General features: G+C 41.3%; 1 protein-coding gene across 2 annotated transcripts in view; it reads left to right on the forward strand.

Annotated features, from left to right (window-relative positions):
- Positions 1-13,940, forward strand: part of epn3b (epsin 3b) — a 16,199-nt gene extending 2,259 nt beyond the window's left edge. Inside the window, exons 2-12 of one of the 2 annotated variants that reach the window (XM_032542025.1) lie at positions 1,895-2,122; positions 2,351-2,509; positions 3,977-4,060; positions 4,321-4,636; positions 5,857-5,975; positions 7,375-7,461; positions 10,857-10,980; positions 11,075-11,245; positions 11,363-11,461; positions 11,929-12,216; positions 12,317-13,940. In XM_032542025.1, coding sequence (XP_032397916.1) covers positions 2,054-2,122; positions 2,351-2,509; positions 3,977-4,060; positions 4,321-4,636; positions 5,857-5,975; positions 7,375-7,461; positions 10,857-10,980; positions 11,075-11,245; positions 11,363-11,461; positions 11,929-12,216; positions 12,317-12,609 — 1,809 coding nt within the window. In that variant the 5' untranslated portion in view covers positions 1,895-2,053 and the 3' untranslated portion in view covers positions 12,610-13,940. The remainder of the gene's footprint in view (positions 1-1,894; positions 2,123-2,350; positions 2,510-3,976; positions 4,061-4,320; positions 4,637-5,856; positions 5,976-7,374; positions 7,462-10,856; positions 10,981-11,074; positions 11,246-11,362; positions 11,462-11,928; positions 12,217-12,316) is intronic. The other variant, XM_032542033.1, reaches the window with a different exon arrangement.
- The last annotated feature ends 324 nt before the right edge of the window (positions 13,941-14,264 follow it).

A 14,264-nucleotide genomic window follows, 5' to 3' on the forward strand; every position in this document is an offset into this window, starting at 1 on the left:
TGTGCATGTGTGCGTGTGTGTGTGTGTGTCAGAACACAAAGCTAAAGATGATTTTGCAGAAAAGTGATACTGGTTGAAGTTGCTGAGCTTCACTTTCTTCTTTATGCCCTTCATTTTCTCTCTCTTTCTCTCTCTGGCTCTCTCTCTCTCTCTCTCTCTCACCCATGTACAAACACTCTCAGGCTCGTCCTCAGACTTTTCTGTCCCTGCCCCTGCTGTGTGCATCTCAGTTCCTTTGTGCTTCTGCTGATGTTTGCTTTTCAGCAGGATGAGGCATCCTATGACATGTTCCAGTGTGACAGTCTTTGCGAACTGTTGAGGAGCAGCAGTGGACAGTGGTGTTAAAATGAAATCAATTAAAAAATAATGCACACAGGCCTTTGAAAAGTCAATAATTAATATAATGATACATATATAAATAAATAAATATAATTATGGTAAGTTGTCATGAGCAAAATGCATGGTCAGGTCAATGAACGGGCTTACTGGGCTGAAAAAAGCCTCCTGCGGGCAGGTGTTTTACAGGCACATTTTACCACGAAATACTGATAATCTGGTATGATATATTGATTTATATAACCAAACTGTATGTCAACCCATGTAGAAATGTTTTGTCGTCTGGTAGACATTATAACCAGACCAGTGCCGATCGTAGCGTATGTTTTTATTATCCCTAATTGAAAGAAATTAAATAAATCATACAGTAATTCATACATATTGTAGGAAAGGATCAGAAACACAGAAAGAAGTGACTAACAGTATGAAAAAAAATCTTGGTAATTTTGTTAGCTGTTAGCTGTTCCCTGAAGCACTGCAAGAAAGAAATCTTAAAAACAGAGCACATCAGCTTTGCTTTGTGATCCCATATGTAACTTTGTTTAGTGAGCCAATGACTGATGAGAAGAAGTTTAGTTGAGTGAGGTCACCCTGTTGCAGCTTTGGTTTAATGAGTAAAGTGTGTTCTGTTAGAGTGAACGCTTAGTTGCAGGCAGAGGGAAAAGTATCACTGGAACACTTAACGATCGATTCCCTTGTGTCCTCTCTGAAATATCAATTTGGAAGACAAAAATTAGATGTGTGTGTGTGTGTGTGTGTCAGGCAGCTGCATGTGTGTGTTGGCCTAAATAAATTAAGTTGTCAAGAAGATTCATCAGACACCTGAGAGCCAGCGCTTTTTTTATGACCTACTTCCTGAGCAGGCACCAATTGTGAGCCGCTCATTCAGTCATCAGTATTTTGGTTGGGGTTTTAACATTGACATGAATAGCAAAGAAATAAATCAAGTGCAAACTTGACGTGTTGTTTTTTGGCGTGCTGCGGCCCTGTGGATGGCATTGTCTTTGAAATGTAATAATGTAGCATCTATCAGCTTTGGTAGCATCAGGTCATAACTTGGCCAAGACTTTGGTTTATCACCAATACCTTCAAAACTATCATAGTATACCCGCTAAACATCAGCATATTAGCATTGCCATTATGAGTCACAGAAAAACAGATGCCCCTAATGGCTCCAGAACTACCTGAGAATCATCACATTTTAAAGATTTCTCTATCATCAAAGTAAGCTGGTGATCGTTGTCTGTACATGCATGGGCACATTGCAAACAAGAACTGCTAATAGATAAATCGTTTGATTTTTAATGGTGCCAGTTGGCCAAAATGCATGTGTCGATATAGAGTAAAACAAGACAGGGCTCATGCTGAAGCCAACAGCATTACTCCATGAATCCATGGAAACATACAAATGTTTTACATCCCATAACATTGAACTGTAGGTTCAGACTGTCCCATCAACGAGGTGGGGTTTTGCTCATTAGATCAAACCTACAAGGCTGAGAATGGCATAAAGTACTAGATTTTATTTTTAAGCATGTGTTGTGTCTCTTTCTTCCAGGGCCGTCCTATAAGTCCTGACAGAGAAGAGGAGCCTTCAATGCCATATACCTCTCCTCTCCTGCTCCAGTCCACTTTCCTCCTTACACCCTTTCTCTTCAGTTGTTGAGTGTTTTTTTCCCCACTTTCTATCCCTCCACATCCTCCATCACCTGTCACCATGACAACCTCAGCCCTGCGTCGGCAGGTGAAGAATATTGTGCACAACTATTCAGAAGCGGAAATCAAGGTATTATAATTAAACTGTGTTCTCCTGAAGTGTCATTGTGCAGTAGCTTTCATGTGTCAGACTTTGAGGAAGGGTAAACTCCTTTAAATGAACGCGGATGTCAAGTCATTTCAGAACAAAACTCTCTCTCACTTTGTAATCTTATGACACTGTTGATTTGGATGAGAAAGAACATTATATGGATGCAAATATGAGAATAAATGTACATCATCTGATGGTGGCGGGTAGGTTCGCGAGGCCACTTCGAACGACCCGTGGGGCCCATCTTCGTCTCTCATGTCAGAGATCGCTGACTTGACATTCAATGTGGTGGCATTTGCTGAGGTCATGGGCATGGTGTGGAAACGCCTCAACGACAGCGGCAAGAACTGGAGACACGTCTACAAGGTGAAGTCATGAAAGATTTCTGCCAGACTGCTCGGTTTAATCAGTTCAGCTCTCTGTGTATGTGTCTCTCTTCCTCTCTGCTGGCTTACTTTAGCTTTATGTTTCTTTAGCTTCCCTCTGACTGCTCACCACGACTTTCCTCCTTTCACCTTTTCCCTCTTTAAAATTAGTTTTTTAACTTTCTTCCTACATTTGTGGTTCAGAGAGAAATATATATTGACAACTATTAGGTGGATTGCCACAGACTAAAGCAGATGTTCAAGGTCTCTAGAGGACATATTCTAATCCATGTGCTGATCCTCTGACCTTCCTCTTGCGCCACCAGTATGTCAACGTTTTCACACTGTCATATCATACTCTATGGGTTGGCACACAATTTGGTACAGATATCCATGGTTCCCAGATGATGTATCTTGCTAATTTTTGTGAACCTCTGACTTTTCCTCATAAAGTTGACTATTTAGTTTCGTGAACAAACATCACATTGAAGTATAGTCGCAGAAAATCATCTGAAGTCAAAATCATGATGAGAGATGAGGATCTTTGTGTTTAAACAAAATGTTGAACTGAGCCATGTTGGTTTTTTAAAAGCAGAGTTTTCAGTATGAAACAAATCAATTTTTAGATGCAAGGTTGACAATTTTATGTTGTATTCCCTAAACAGCATATGCTGTCTGTGTATGTGTCCAAGACAAATTCCCTTCAAGACACTAAAGTCTATCTTATTTGATCTCAGTTCTGAATGATGTTCCTATTGTATTGCTAGTGATTGTTAGTGTTAACTATTAACATGTCGTTATTATATACAAGAACTTTTGGAGCGTGGATAGAGTAAGAGCATGGAGACAGCACTGATGACACTTCTTCTAGAGTAGAACAACTCAAGACTCATAACAAAACATGCCTCATCATCTCATCATCATATCCCTCTGCCAACCTAACAACATGCACAACATGTTAGATAGCTCCCTTTTTTAATTCAAGGAACAGAATACACTATGAAGCTACAATTAATGGATTATATGTGACTTATTTCAGTAACGCTGAATAAGGTCATCTGTTAACAATAATATTCACAAAAGAAATCTCATCTTACATTCTTCTCTTTCTTCAGTTGAAATGTCCCCATTTCAATAGATCACATCTTACACTATCATGCTAACATGCTAAACTAACACAGTGAACATGGTAAACATTATACCTGCTAAACATTGTCATCCTAGCATTTCCATTGTAAGCATGTTAGCATGCTGACATTAGCATTTAGCTGAAGGAAACCCTCACAGAGCTGCTAGCATGGCTGTAGTGTCACAGTCTTATTATAATATTATTTCCTATATCCATCTCATTGTACGTATCCATATACATTTGATGCATTTAGTAATAGCTACCTGTATGTATTTTTCTACAATGTGTAGAATAGATTCATTTTGGAGTCTCAGTGTGATGATCAGCATTTGATTCCAGGCCCTGACTTTGTTGGATTACCTGCTGAAGACAGGATCGGAGAGAGTGGCTCAACAGTGCCGTGAAAATGCATTCACTATTCAGGTACTGGACTGCAACAAGAGGGGAACCTCAGCAATCTGAACGCCTCAGGAACAGAGCTGCTTTATTGTTTATGCGGATCATGTGTTTAATGTCTGTTTGCAATTTCTGACTTAACTGGAACATTGTCGCATTCCTGAGGATGAGATTATTGAGGTTTTCCAGCATCTTCTTAACCATAACTTGACTTGTACTTTTTTTTTAAAGCTCAATATCATCTTTAAAAGATCATGAAAATGTGTTTTTATTTGTGTGGTGTCCAGACGCTACGCGACTTCCAGTACATGGACCGTGACGGCAGAGATCAGGGGGCCAATGTGAGAGAAAAAGCACGCCAACTAGTGTGTCTCCTCCGGGACGAGGAGCGGCTCCGCCAGGAGCGGAGTCAAGCCCTAAAGACCAAGGAGCGAATGGCTGGGGGAGGCAGCGGAGGGGGTGGGGGTGGCGGTGGAGGTGTGAGTGTGTATGGAGGTATACCTCCTTCTTACCACCCAGGCAGGCGAACAAGCCAGCCTAGCATGGCTGTGCTGTATGGGGAGGAATTCAGCAGATCCAGAGGCTCTCCGTCCTCCTTCAACTGTGAGTATTAAAACTGGTAACAACTGATTTTTTGACCACTTGGGGACAAATATAGCAAACATGTTAGGGTTAGTTGCTTATTTGCACACTCATAGTGGGCGGCTGTGGCTCAGTGGTAGAGCGGTTGCCTGCCACTCGGAAGGTTGGTGGTTTGATCCCCGCCCCTGCAGTCATTGTCGAAGTGTCCTTGGGCAAGACACTGAATGGTGAATGTTTACTGTAGATGTAAAAGCGCTTTGAGCAGTTGTTAAGACTGGAAAAGCACTATATAAATACAGCACAGTTACAGTGCAAAGCAACATTATCATTCACTTGGAGTGTTTTTGTCCACCTGATGAATGCAAGTTTAATATATTATCTTCTTTTAGCTATGGTTATGGTCTCCTCCATCTCCTAAGCAAAATATCAGGTCTTTTAGCTGAGGAATGCTCCACTATGTTCACCAGCTAGTTGCTAACAGTCTGTGTTGTGGTGCTGAGTCTCATCCAGTATGCGTAGGAGACTGTTAAAAACCACAAAACATAAAACACTTCCGATAAAGCATAACTCTGACCTTTGTGTGGGTCGCTTGTCGCTAGTTTTTCTAGTTTAGCGTCCTCTTTGCTGCATTGTGGTTTGCTAAGCTGTGTTGGTCTCTTTACTGCAATGTGAGGCCAGAGAGCCAAAAACACTCACTGTTGTAGAGGCTGACTTTACAGTGAGGCTAGCATTTTTAGGGCTTTTTCACTGAAAACAGCTGCCTGCTGTGGCTGAAAACGACGCCATGAGAGAGGTAAAAATTAATCAAAACAGCAGAGTTTCCAGACAGCTAAACAATGAGCTCAAACTTGATATAAAGCTCTGTAAAGCTGAGGGGAGCTGAAGAGTCTGGTGATAATTCTCTGTAAGTTTATCACTACCAGCTTATAGCTGCTTTAAAGTCTAAACTTACTTGGAGCACTGAACAGCTTATTTAATGAGTTGGCAATTAATAAATAGATGGAGCAGTAAACATATACACTTCTTCTTTGTATTAAGGCTGATCCCTGATGGAATGCATGTTGTGCTGCAGCTCAGCACTTTGGACAATCCACCATAGATTATCAATACTGCAGCATAGGCCTAAAAATATTGAAATCAGCCTAGCACTTCTTGTGCTCCACGTCTCTATGCGTTTGCTCATGCATTCCCCGCGTCAATTGCACCACCCCTCAAACTGGTTTCACTTGTTCCCTCTGCAGCCTCGTCATCGTCACCTCGCGCCGCCTCGGACCTGGAGCAGGCTCGGCCACAGACCAGCGGCGAGGAGGAGCTGCAGCTCCAGCTGGCTTTAGCCATGAGCAGGGAGGAGAGTCAGAAGGTAAAACAACAAATGCACACATAATTGTGACAATGTGTAATCTAATCTCCTTTAGCTCTTTGAGTGTGACAGTACCCTTCCTCTAACCAAACACACACACACACACACACACACACACACACACACACACACACACACACACATACACACACACACACACTCTCTTACTCTGCATTCAAGTCACAAATGTCTCATTGCTAGGGGAAGGGCGAGACACCCACTCACGAGACAAGACGAGACAAAAGATTGGGTTCACAAGATCAAGAAGATTTTAAAACTATTTTACAGAAAACTTCAATGAAAAGTTTGAAAAAATAGTCCTTTATTCAATCCAAAGTCACAAAATGAAAAACCAGCACTGAATGGTTTTGCCACATACTCAGATAACTGGCTTTTCTTCTGTATAACTGTCTGTTACACCGTTGCTTATTCCATATGTATGGTGGAGAGAGTCTCTTCACTCAGACAGCCAAGCGTTTTGGCAGTAGTTGAGACCAAATTTTCTGTATTTGAATTTGTCAGAGAGAGAGTGGGAGAGAGAGAAAGAGAGATAGAGTGAGACTAGGAAAAAGGGAGAGCGGCGGTACTCTCTAACGTTCCAACGCTGGGTTTTACAGGCAGCTTTTGTCTTCCGCTATTGCTCTGCAAAGTAAACTCGGAGTCAACTTTGGAGAACGGGCAGGGGAATTTCTATGCTAATTTCAAGGCTGCTGCTCTGCACCTTTTAACCTTGTCACGTTTAATCTTGTATGAGATCTCATCACACCTCTACTCATTTCCTCTTGGTGATTCCAATAATACAAATTATGTTACAAATGTTCTGAACATTCGCCCACCTTCATCCAGCTAGTCCTTCCTTCCCCTGTTACCATAGAGATGGATGAAGATACACAACTACACATTGCTTTGAGCCTTAGCCAAAAGGAGTATGAGCAGATACACACACACACACACACAAACAGAAACACACTTCACTTCTTACCATTTTAGCTGTGTGATACAGTACCCTGTAATGTGTGATATGGCTCTGATAGCTTAACTAAATTGCTTTTCTGTGGCCAGCAAATCACTTTACTTTCTAAGTTTTTCCTTCCTCACTCAGCTTACTCTTGTCCAGGACATCTGCTGTATGTCCCACTGGATCTCCAACATACATCTCTCTTTTCTCACTCAAGAAATGTTCAGACTTCTACATGTGAAACATTCTCTGCATTCTTCCTCTTCTTTTTGTCAACTAAATATTTCAACAGCACAAAAAAGCCAACAGAGCTGCATTCGTTTTATTGGGCCAAACAAAGGCTGTTTCACTGACGCTGGCGTGTAGATGCCCGCGTGGGTGTGTATCCATGCTCATGGCCGTGGCGATAATGTTGATGATGTCACAATGCCGCCCCTGCAGGAGCACTCCTGTCGCCAAGGAGACGAGTCTCTGTTACAAAAGGTCCTGGATGAGAGCAGAAGAGAGAGTCAGTCAGGGACACAGGAGGTGAGTTTTAAAAATGTGTGTCCACTGTACAGTGTATGCATGCTTGCTACTTGAGTGTGTGTTTGCATGGAGAGGTGGGCAGGTGCATTTGTAGGTGTTTTTTTGGCAAGCATTTAGAGAATGAAGTGAAGTTTGTAGTGCTGACTATAGGATAGGGAGGAAAACAAGACAAAAAGACATAGATCAGCCTAATGAGGGAGGTTTGAGAGAGAAACGGTAGAGAACTGAGAGAGAAGAAAGACGTGCCGGCTGAATGACAATTTCCTTGTCTTGTCTAACCTTAAACTCTGCATGACATTTCCCTGAAAGCATACTTCTTATATTGTAGCACACCAGCTTCTTTATTCACTGGCCTGTCAACAAGTCAATCAGAGTCACCACCTGTCTTATGTAAAAGTCCCCATGACTTGTAATTGCTCATATTAGGCTGCTTATCATAGAATTACGGGTACTTTCATGTGCCCCATAGAAAAAGCAGTGTGGAAATAAAGACATGGGGGGAAAACAGTAAAGTTAGCTTCCCAATGGTTCTCTGACTGATGTAATTCCTGACATATTCACAAGGTCAGATACATGTCATACATCATGTCTTGCATCATCACACATTAAAATATGACATTTAATTAATGGCTGTCCTTTTATCTGAAGCTTAATGTACAATTTGTAACGGGTGTAGAGAGATTAAGATCCCTTTCAGATATGGTTTAAGAAATATGAATAGCAAAAAAAACTATATTAGATACAAAACATACTTGACTTAAAATAATATCTGTGTCAAATACATCTACTCTTTCTCCCTCATTGAAACCAGAATTTAATTCATAAGCAAATATTCTTAGTTTCAAAAGTTTAATGGCTGGACACAAGATGTCTTGTACCTTGCAGAAAAGTCCATTGTTTTTGTATGAGACCTGGAGTTTTCAGGTTTCCACATCACACTTGCGTAAGCTGCTTAGTAAACCAGGATTGGCTTCCAGACTAGTAGTGATGTCATAAAATCTTGCTGATATGTACATGTCAAGGGGGTAAGCCTACCTCAGCAAAGCGTTCCTCCTATGGAGCCCTTCTGTTTCCAACAAGCCATCACCCTCCGTTAGCATTCCATTGACTTTCATCTTGGCCCCACTTTGACAGCAAATAACTTTACATCTGATGCGTTTAAAGACTTTATTTGTCTATTGTTTATTGCTAAAGAAACACGACAATGTACTACTTTCTGTAGCATAATAGACACATTACCGTACAGTACAGGAGAAGCTCGCAGGCAGTTTTGGCTTACATTAGCTGTTTAAGTTTAATGTTAACTAGCATTTTAATTAGCAATACTTAGCATGTGCCTATGTTATTTCCTAACATAAAGTATACCTACGCTCTCCATCTCTGAAAGATTGGGAATGATTGAGATTTCTCTTGGCACAGCTACCAGAAGACTTATAACTTTCAGACAGGTTGCTCATGTAACATCTCAGCGTCAAGCTCAGTTGGAGGCTGCGCAGTAACGTTCAGCCATCACCGGAAAAGTGCTTCTTATAATAATAATTATTCACTGCTCTCCGTTGCAAGTCTCTGGCGTGGCTTTGTCCATTTCTTTAACTGTCTATGGTACATGTTAAACTCCGATTTAAGGTGAGCAGAGAGAAAATTTCCCCTGTCAGCTGGATGTGAAAACGAACTCTGCATGTACATCATTTTGCACAGTGAAGCTCAAACAATAAAGTGAAGGAACATTAAGCTAAATACATTTTTGACTAGAGGGGGTTTTAAATTGCTACCCTTTACCACAATGTTGAGGGAAAAGAATTATCATTTACAATAAAATAGAAATGTCACATGGTTACAGATTTAAACAACTAATATGAATGAACATATTTAGAAAATCAAGGTTATTGATGTTAAACACAGATTTTTTTTTTATGAATGACCAAACCAAATAGAAACCAATCTAACATTTACAAAATTTACAATAAAGTGTAGCACAATAGTGCAGAGATGAGAGATCCAAGAAGGGTATTTGATTTGATTTATGCACATTGTTAAGATCAGGATGTTGACATGTTTGTTTATATGAAAGGTGAATAATGCAATTTTAATAAACAGCAGTTCAGAAAAACTAAGGTGCCCATTTTGTTCATGTGCTTATAGATGTGCAAAAATAAATTACCTGATATTACCATTACATGTTCTTACTGTATATGACTCCACATGAGCAATTTCTATGCTAACACGTTTCCAAATACACACTTAACATGTTATCATAATGCGCATACTATAGTTTTTAGTGTTGGGTTATATCCCTCAATTGAAAATGTCAACCACACATAGTGAACAAATAGTGTGATATTTGATAGATATTTTCTCATGTGAAAGTTCTGGTTTGCTTTTAAATCACCAAAAGGCTTGTAATTTATAAGTGAAAGCTGCACGCCGTTTCCAATGTTTTTAGTTATGTGAACATTTTGTCCATACTGCACTTTATGTCAAAGTGTTGTTACAATGATACCATATGTGCATATGCAAATGGTATTTTTAAAGTGAACAGTAAACATGTCAGCAGGCTCCACTGCTGCCTACTCTGCCGTGAGATGCTGCTCTGCCAGCTGGTGCAGAGTCATCTAAACTCTTTGCACTCGTTTCACTGCATTATGTCTTGTAGTCTCATTGCCAACATACACACACTACCAAACAAAACATAAAGAATATATATACGGTCACAAGCACATCTGATGTCTGGAGTCTTGGCCTTCTGATGAATTAATCAGACTCAACAATAATGGACCAGTGAATAATTATAAAGCTCACACTGACACTTAAACTGCTCTGCTGTTCTAAATGGATTTTCACGACAGTGGCTGTAAATTATTGTGCATATTCACGCTCAAAGGAAACAATATTTCTTTTAAAGTGTGCTTAGATTTTCCTAGGTAAGTGCACAAAGCTAGCACTGTCAGTATGACTTAAGTAGATTATCGCCGTCAAAACTATGTACCTCCAAAACAATGCCTTTTTTCAGGAAATCATTTGGATTTTTTAAATGGTTCATTTAGCTTAGAAAGTATGACAATTTCCTGAACCTATAAATAAACACTATCTGTTAGGGTATCTGAAAAATTCAAATGTATCAAGAAAAATGGTTTTAATTAAACCGTGATACAGTTTTAACTAACACAGCATGAGGACAACATTCCAGCATAGTTTCCTCATTGATAAATTTACACACAACTACTTAATTTAACTAAGAATGTCTCAGTAGTGTTTTAAAGTAATTGTTGTTTAAATCACACAATCACAGTAACTGCAGCAGCATCTGTATACTCTCCTCCAAAAAAACACATCCAGCAACCTTGACTTGAGAATGTTTGGCACAGATTTAAGAAGGATTTTGTCTCCTTCTGCAGTCAGCTATGCTGGACCTTGTGGACATATTTGGCCCCTCATCGGAGGCACCACCTCAGCCTAGAGACCCTTGGAACTCTGCCCAACCACCCGGTGACATCCCCTCTGACCCCTGGGACTCTGTAGGTGGGTGGCTCAGACATACCCATTCTGTGAGGTTGGGTGTTTTTAACGCTTCACACTGAGTTTTGTGTAGTTGTTTTTTAATCTCTCATTACAGCGGTTCACTCCAGCACTCCTGTGATTGGTAGCCCGTGGACGGCCCCTCCCTTATCCTCCAACACGTCCAATCCTTGGGCTCCATGTGCGGACTCACGCACAGACCCCTGGGAAGCAGCACCTCTCTCCCCCAGCCCTGTCAATCATGACTGGGACAGCCCAACCGATGGAGGTCCCTTTTTAAGAACGCCAGCCTCATTAAAAATGCATATACAATGTAATATACAGTATGTCAAAAGATGTAAGCACTGCACTCTTCCTAAGATTCTAATGTTTTCAATTTGACAAGCAGGTGGTGAAGAGACAGATCCGTTTGCTGCACAGGAAGAAGAGAATCCTAAACAGGATGTCCCTCAAGTGTCCTCCCCTCAACCTGCTAGTCCCACAGGTAGTTCAGTACAAGGCAGCCAGAAGTACATTGGATTTTACTTTACATTTGGATCTTACCGAAGCAATAAGTCTCCTGCATTGACAGTGGTTGGAAAGAAAAACAATCTTCTTCCAACATGAGCCCATTGACAGCAGATAGACCAATAGTACACATAACATATGATGTACTTTAGATGCACAGAACAGTAAGACCAAAGTTAGCCTACTGTGTTTGATTATTTCACATGTAGCATCACATCGTATTGTACTGCAATGCATTAAATGTCTCAGGTAAGGACACTGCAACAGGATCACATTTTAATGTAATTCAATACAATAGCACAGGAACACATTTATTTATTGATATTGGAGTATTGTGCATAAGGCACTTTATGGTAACTTCCTTTAAATGATCATATATGCATCATATTACATAATATCCCCTCAATAACTATTTTGCAATCCTTTTTTCTGTTCCTGATGCAGATGCAGAGCTGTTTGGGGTAGTGGCAGACACTGACCCATTTGCAGATTCTAAGCCAGATCCATTTGGGGCTGACACGCCGGTAAAACCCCTGGTAAATGGACGAGAGTCGGCCAGCCCGGAGATGTTTGACCTGTCCCGGCTAGCACCCCCGCTCAGCGCCCCAGCTCCACGTATGTGTCGAACCCCAGAGGCCTTCCTAGGAGCTACGGGGGCCTCGCTGGTCAATTTAGACGCTCTCATACCCTCCAACCCATCTAGCAAGATGCTCAGCAACCCCTTCCTCTTAGGTAACAAGCTATTATTAAATACCTCATGTTCTGTACTTACAAAAAACATAATTATGATATTATTAAAAGGTCTCCCACATATACAATTTTGTCTTCTCAGGTCTGAGTTCTCCGTCTCCCACCAACCCCTTCCACTGCGACCAGCCTCGCCTCACCCTCAACCAAATGAGACCATGCTCTACATCCCCACTTCCCCCACACATGCTCTCCTACAGCCCGTCGCTGCCCCTTCCTCTGCCCCACCAGCCACCCATCCTCCCCTCCTCTCTCACACAACCTCCCGCTGGACTCCTAGACCTTCCCTCCAACCTCCCACAGCCCCTGCTCCCCCTTTCTCCACGACCACCACAGCGCACTCAGTCACAGACACACAGCCACAACCCCTTCCTCTGAGACCTTCTGCATCTTTCCAGCTCTGGTCTGCAGAAGGAGACAACAGAATGGACTCTCTTTGGATTAATCTATGCCGACTACAATAAAACTAGTTTAAATGAGCCTGCGGATCCTGGTTTGATGTCATTGTGCACACTCAAAGCGGATAAAACTCGGACTGGATGTATTTGTGTCTGTCTGAAGACACATCAGCTGCTATAGAACCTGACCTCTTGAAGAAACACTAACTCACAGAAACACACACACACATACACACACACACACACACACACACACACACACTCAGGCGCACTTAAAGGTGCATAGACACAAACATGCACACACCACCTAACAGGGTGTGCCTCCACTGTCCCTTTGATGCCTTTTTCCCCTCAACAGTGACAACTCCAAGCACCCTTTGACCACAGAGCCAGAACTGTTTCTTTAGGAGATCAAGATGTCCTTGTACTTTGATTTTCCACCAAGATTCACCAGGATCCTTACCACTGCTGCTTCACCGACAAAAGCATGAATGCATCCCACCCCTAAGACTTGAAACTATTCTATTCTGCGGAGCACCAGAGACAAGTTTTTCAAACAAATCCTCTTTTTTTCTGTCAAATATCTTGAGCTTTTTTGGCACAAATTGAATCACCAGAGAAAGCTCAAAGGTGTGTTACTGTTAGATTCAAGACAGCATTCAGCACTGTAAGAAATAATTGACTCAGATATTCCTTCCCACATTTACATCATGACATACTTTGCATTGCACTGTTACCTTGCAAGCTCAACGGCATCTGGTCCTAAGTTTACTGATGTTATTTGTCCTAATGGCCCCTAAAGGATCTAGATGGATTCAAAACTGGACTAAACCAGCCTAAACCAAACCTCATTGTCTCAATCTGGACCTAAACTGATTACTGATTGTACCCTATCGGACCCGCGTGCCTGACTCTACAGCTGACCCACAATGCATTCCCAGCTGGTTTATGTTGGCGCCATAAAGGAGGACCTCAGGGAGACCGCTCTGTCCCTCCTCCGGTGAAATTCAACCTTAGTCAATGGAAAAGCATTAGTCTACAGAAAAAAAGAGGTTGGAGGAGTACAATAAAGAGGAATAGAAATAAGGTGAAACAATTACAAATGATAAAGTGATGTGTCGAGCATTAGCTCCTCCATTGTGCTCAACATTCACTTCTGTGTTCTGAACAAAAGAGGAGGTGTTTGGTCATCACTGCACTGAACCTGGACTAAATGTGAATCCCTGGCTTAGTACATATGTATTTAACAGAATGATACCTATAAAGTATTATAAAATATATACCAATAAATGAATGGTGTTTGTATTATAATTTTGAAAGTGTTCATATGATTGCTTGATGAGTTATTCCTTAAAGGTCCCATATTATGCTCATTTTCAGCGCACACTTTTTGGGTTTCTATATACCGGTGTTTACACGCTTTAATGTTCAAAAAACGTTATTTTTGTTATTTATTATTATTTTTCTCTTACTGTTTGCGTGAATATGCCTGTATTTCCCCTCTGTCGGAAACGCTCCGTATTAGCGCCTGTCTCTTTAAGCCCTCCTCCTGAACAAGCCCTGTCTGCTCTGATTGGTCAGTGTTTCTGGGTCTTCCTTCTCTGCGCTCTGCATCAGTGCACCGTCATTGCAGCC

Source organism: Etheostoma spectabile, chromosome 2 (assembly GCF_008692095.1).
Source record: "Etheostoma spectabile isolate EspeVRDwgs_2016 chromosome 2, UIUC_Espe_1.0, whole genome shotgun sequence".
Taxonomy (NCBI): domain Eukaryota; kingdom Metazoa; phylum Chordata; class Actinopteri; order Perciformes; family Percidae; genus Etheostoma; species Etheostoma spectabile.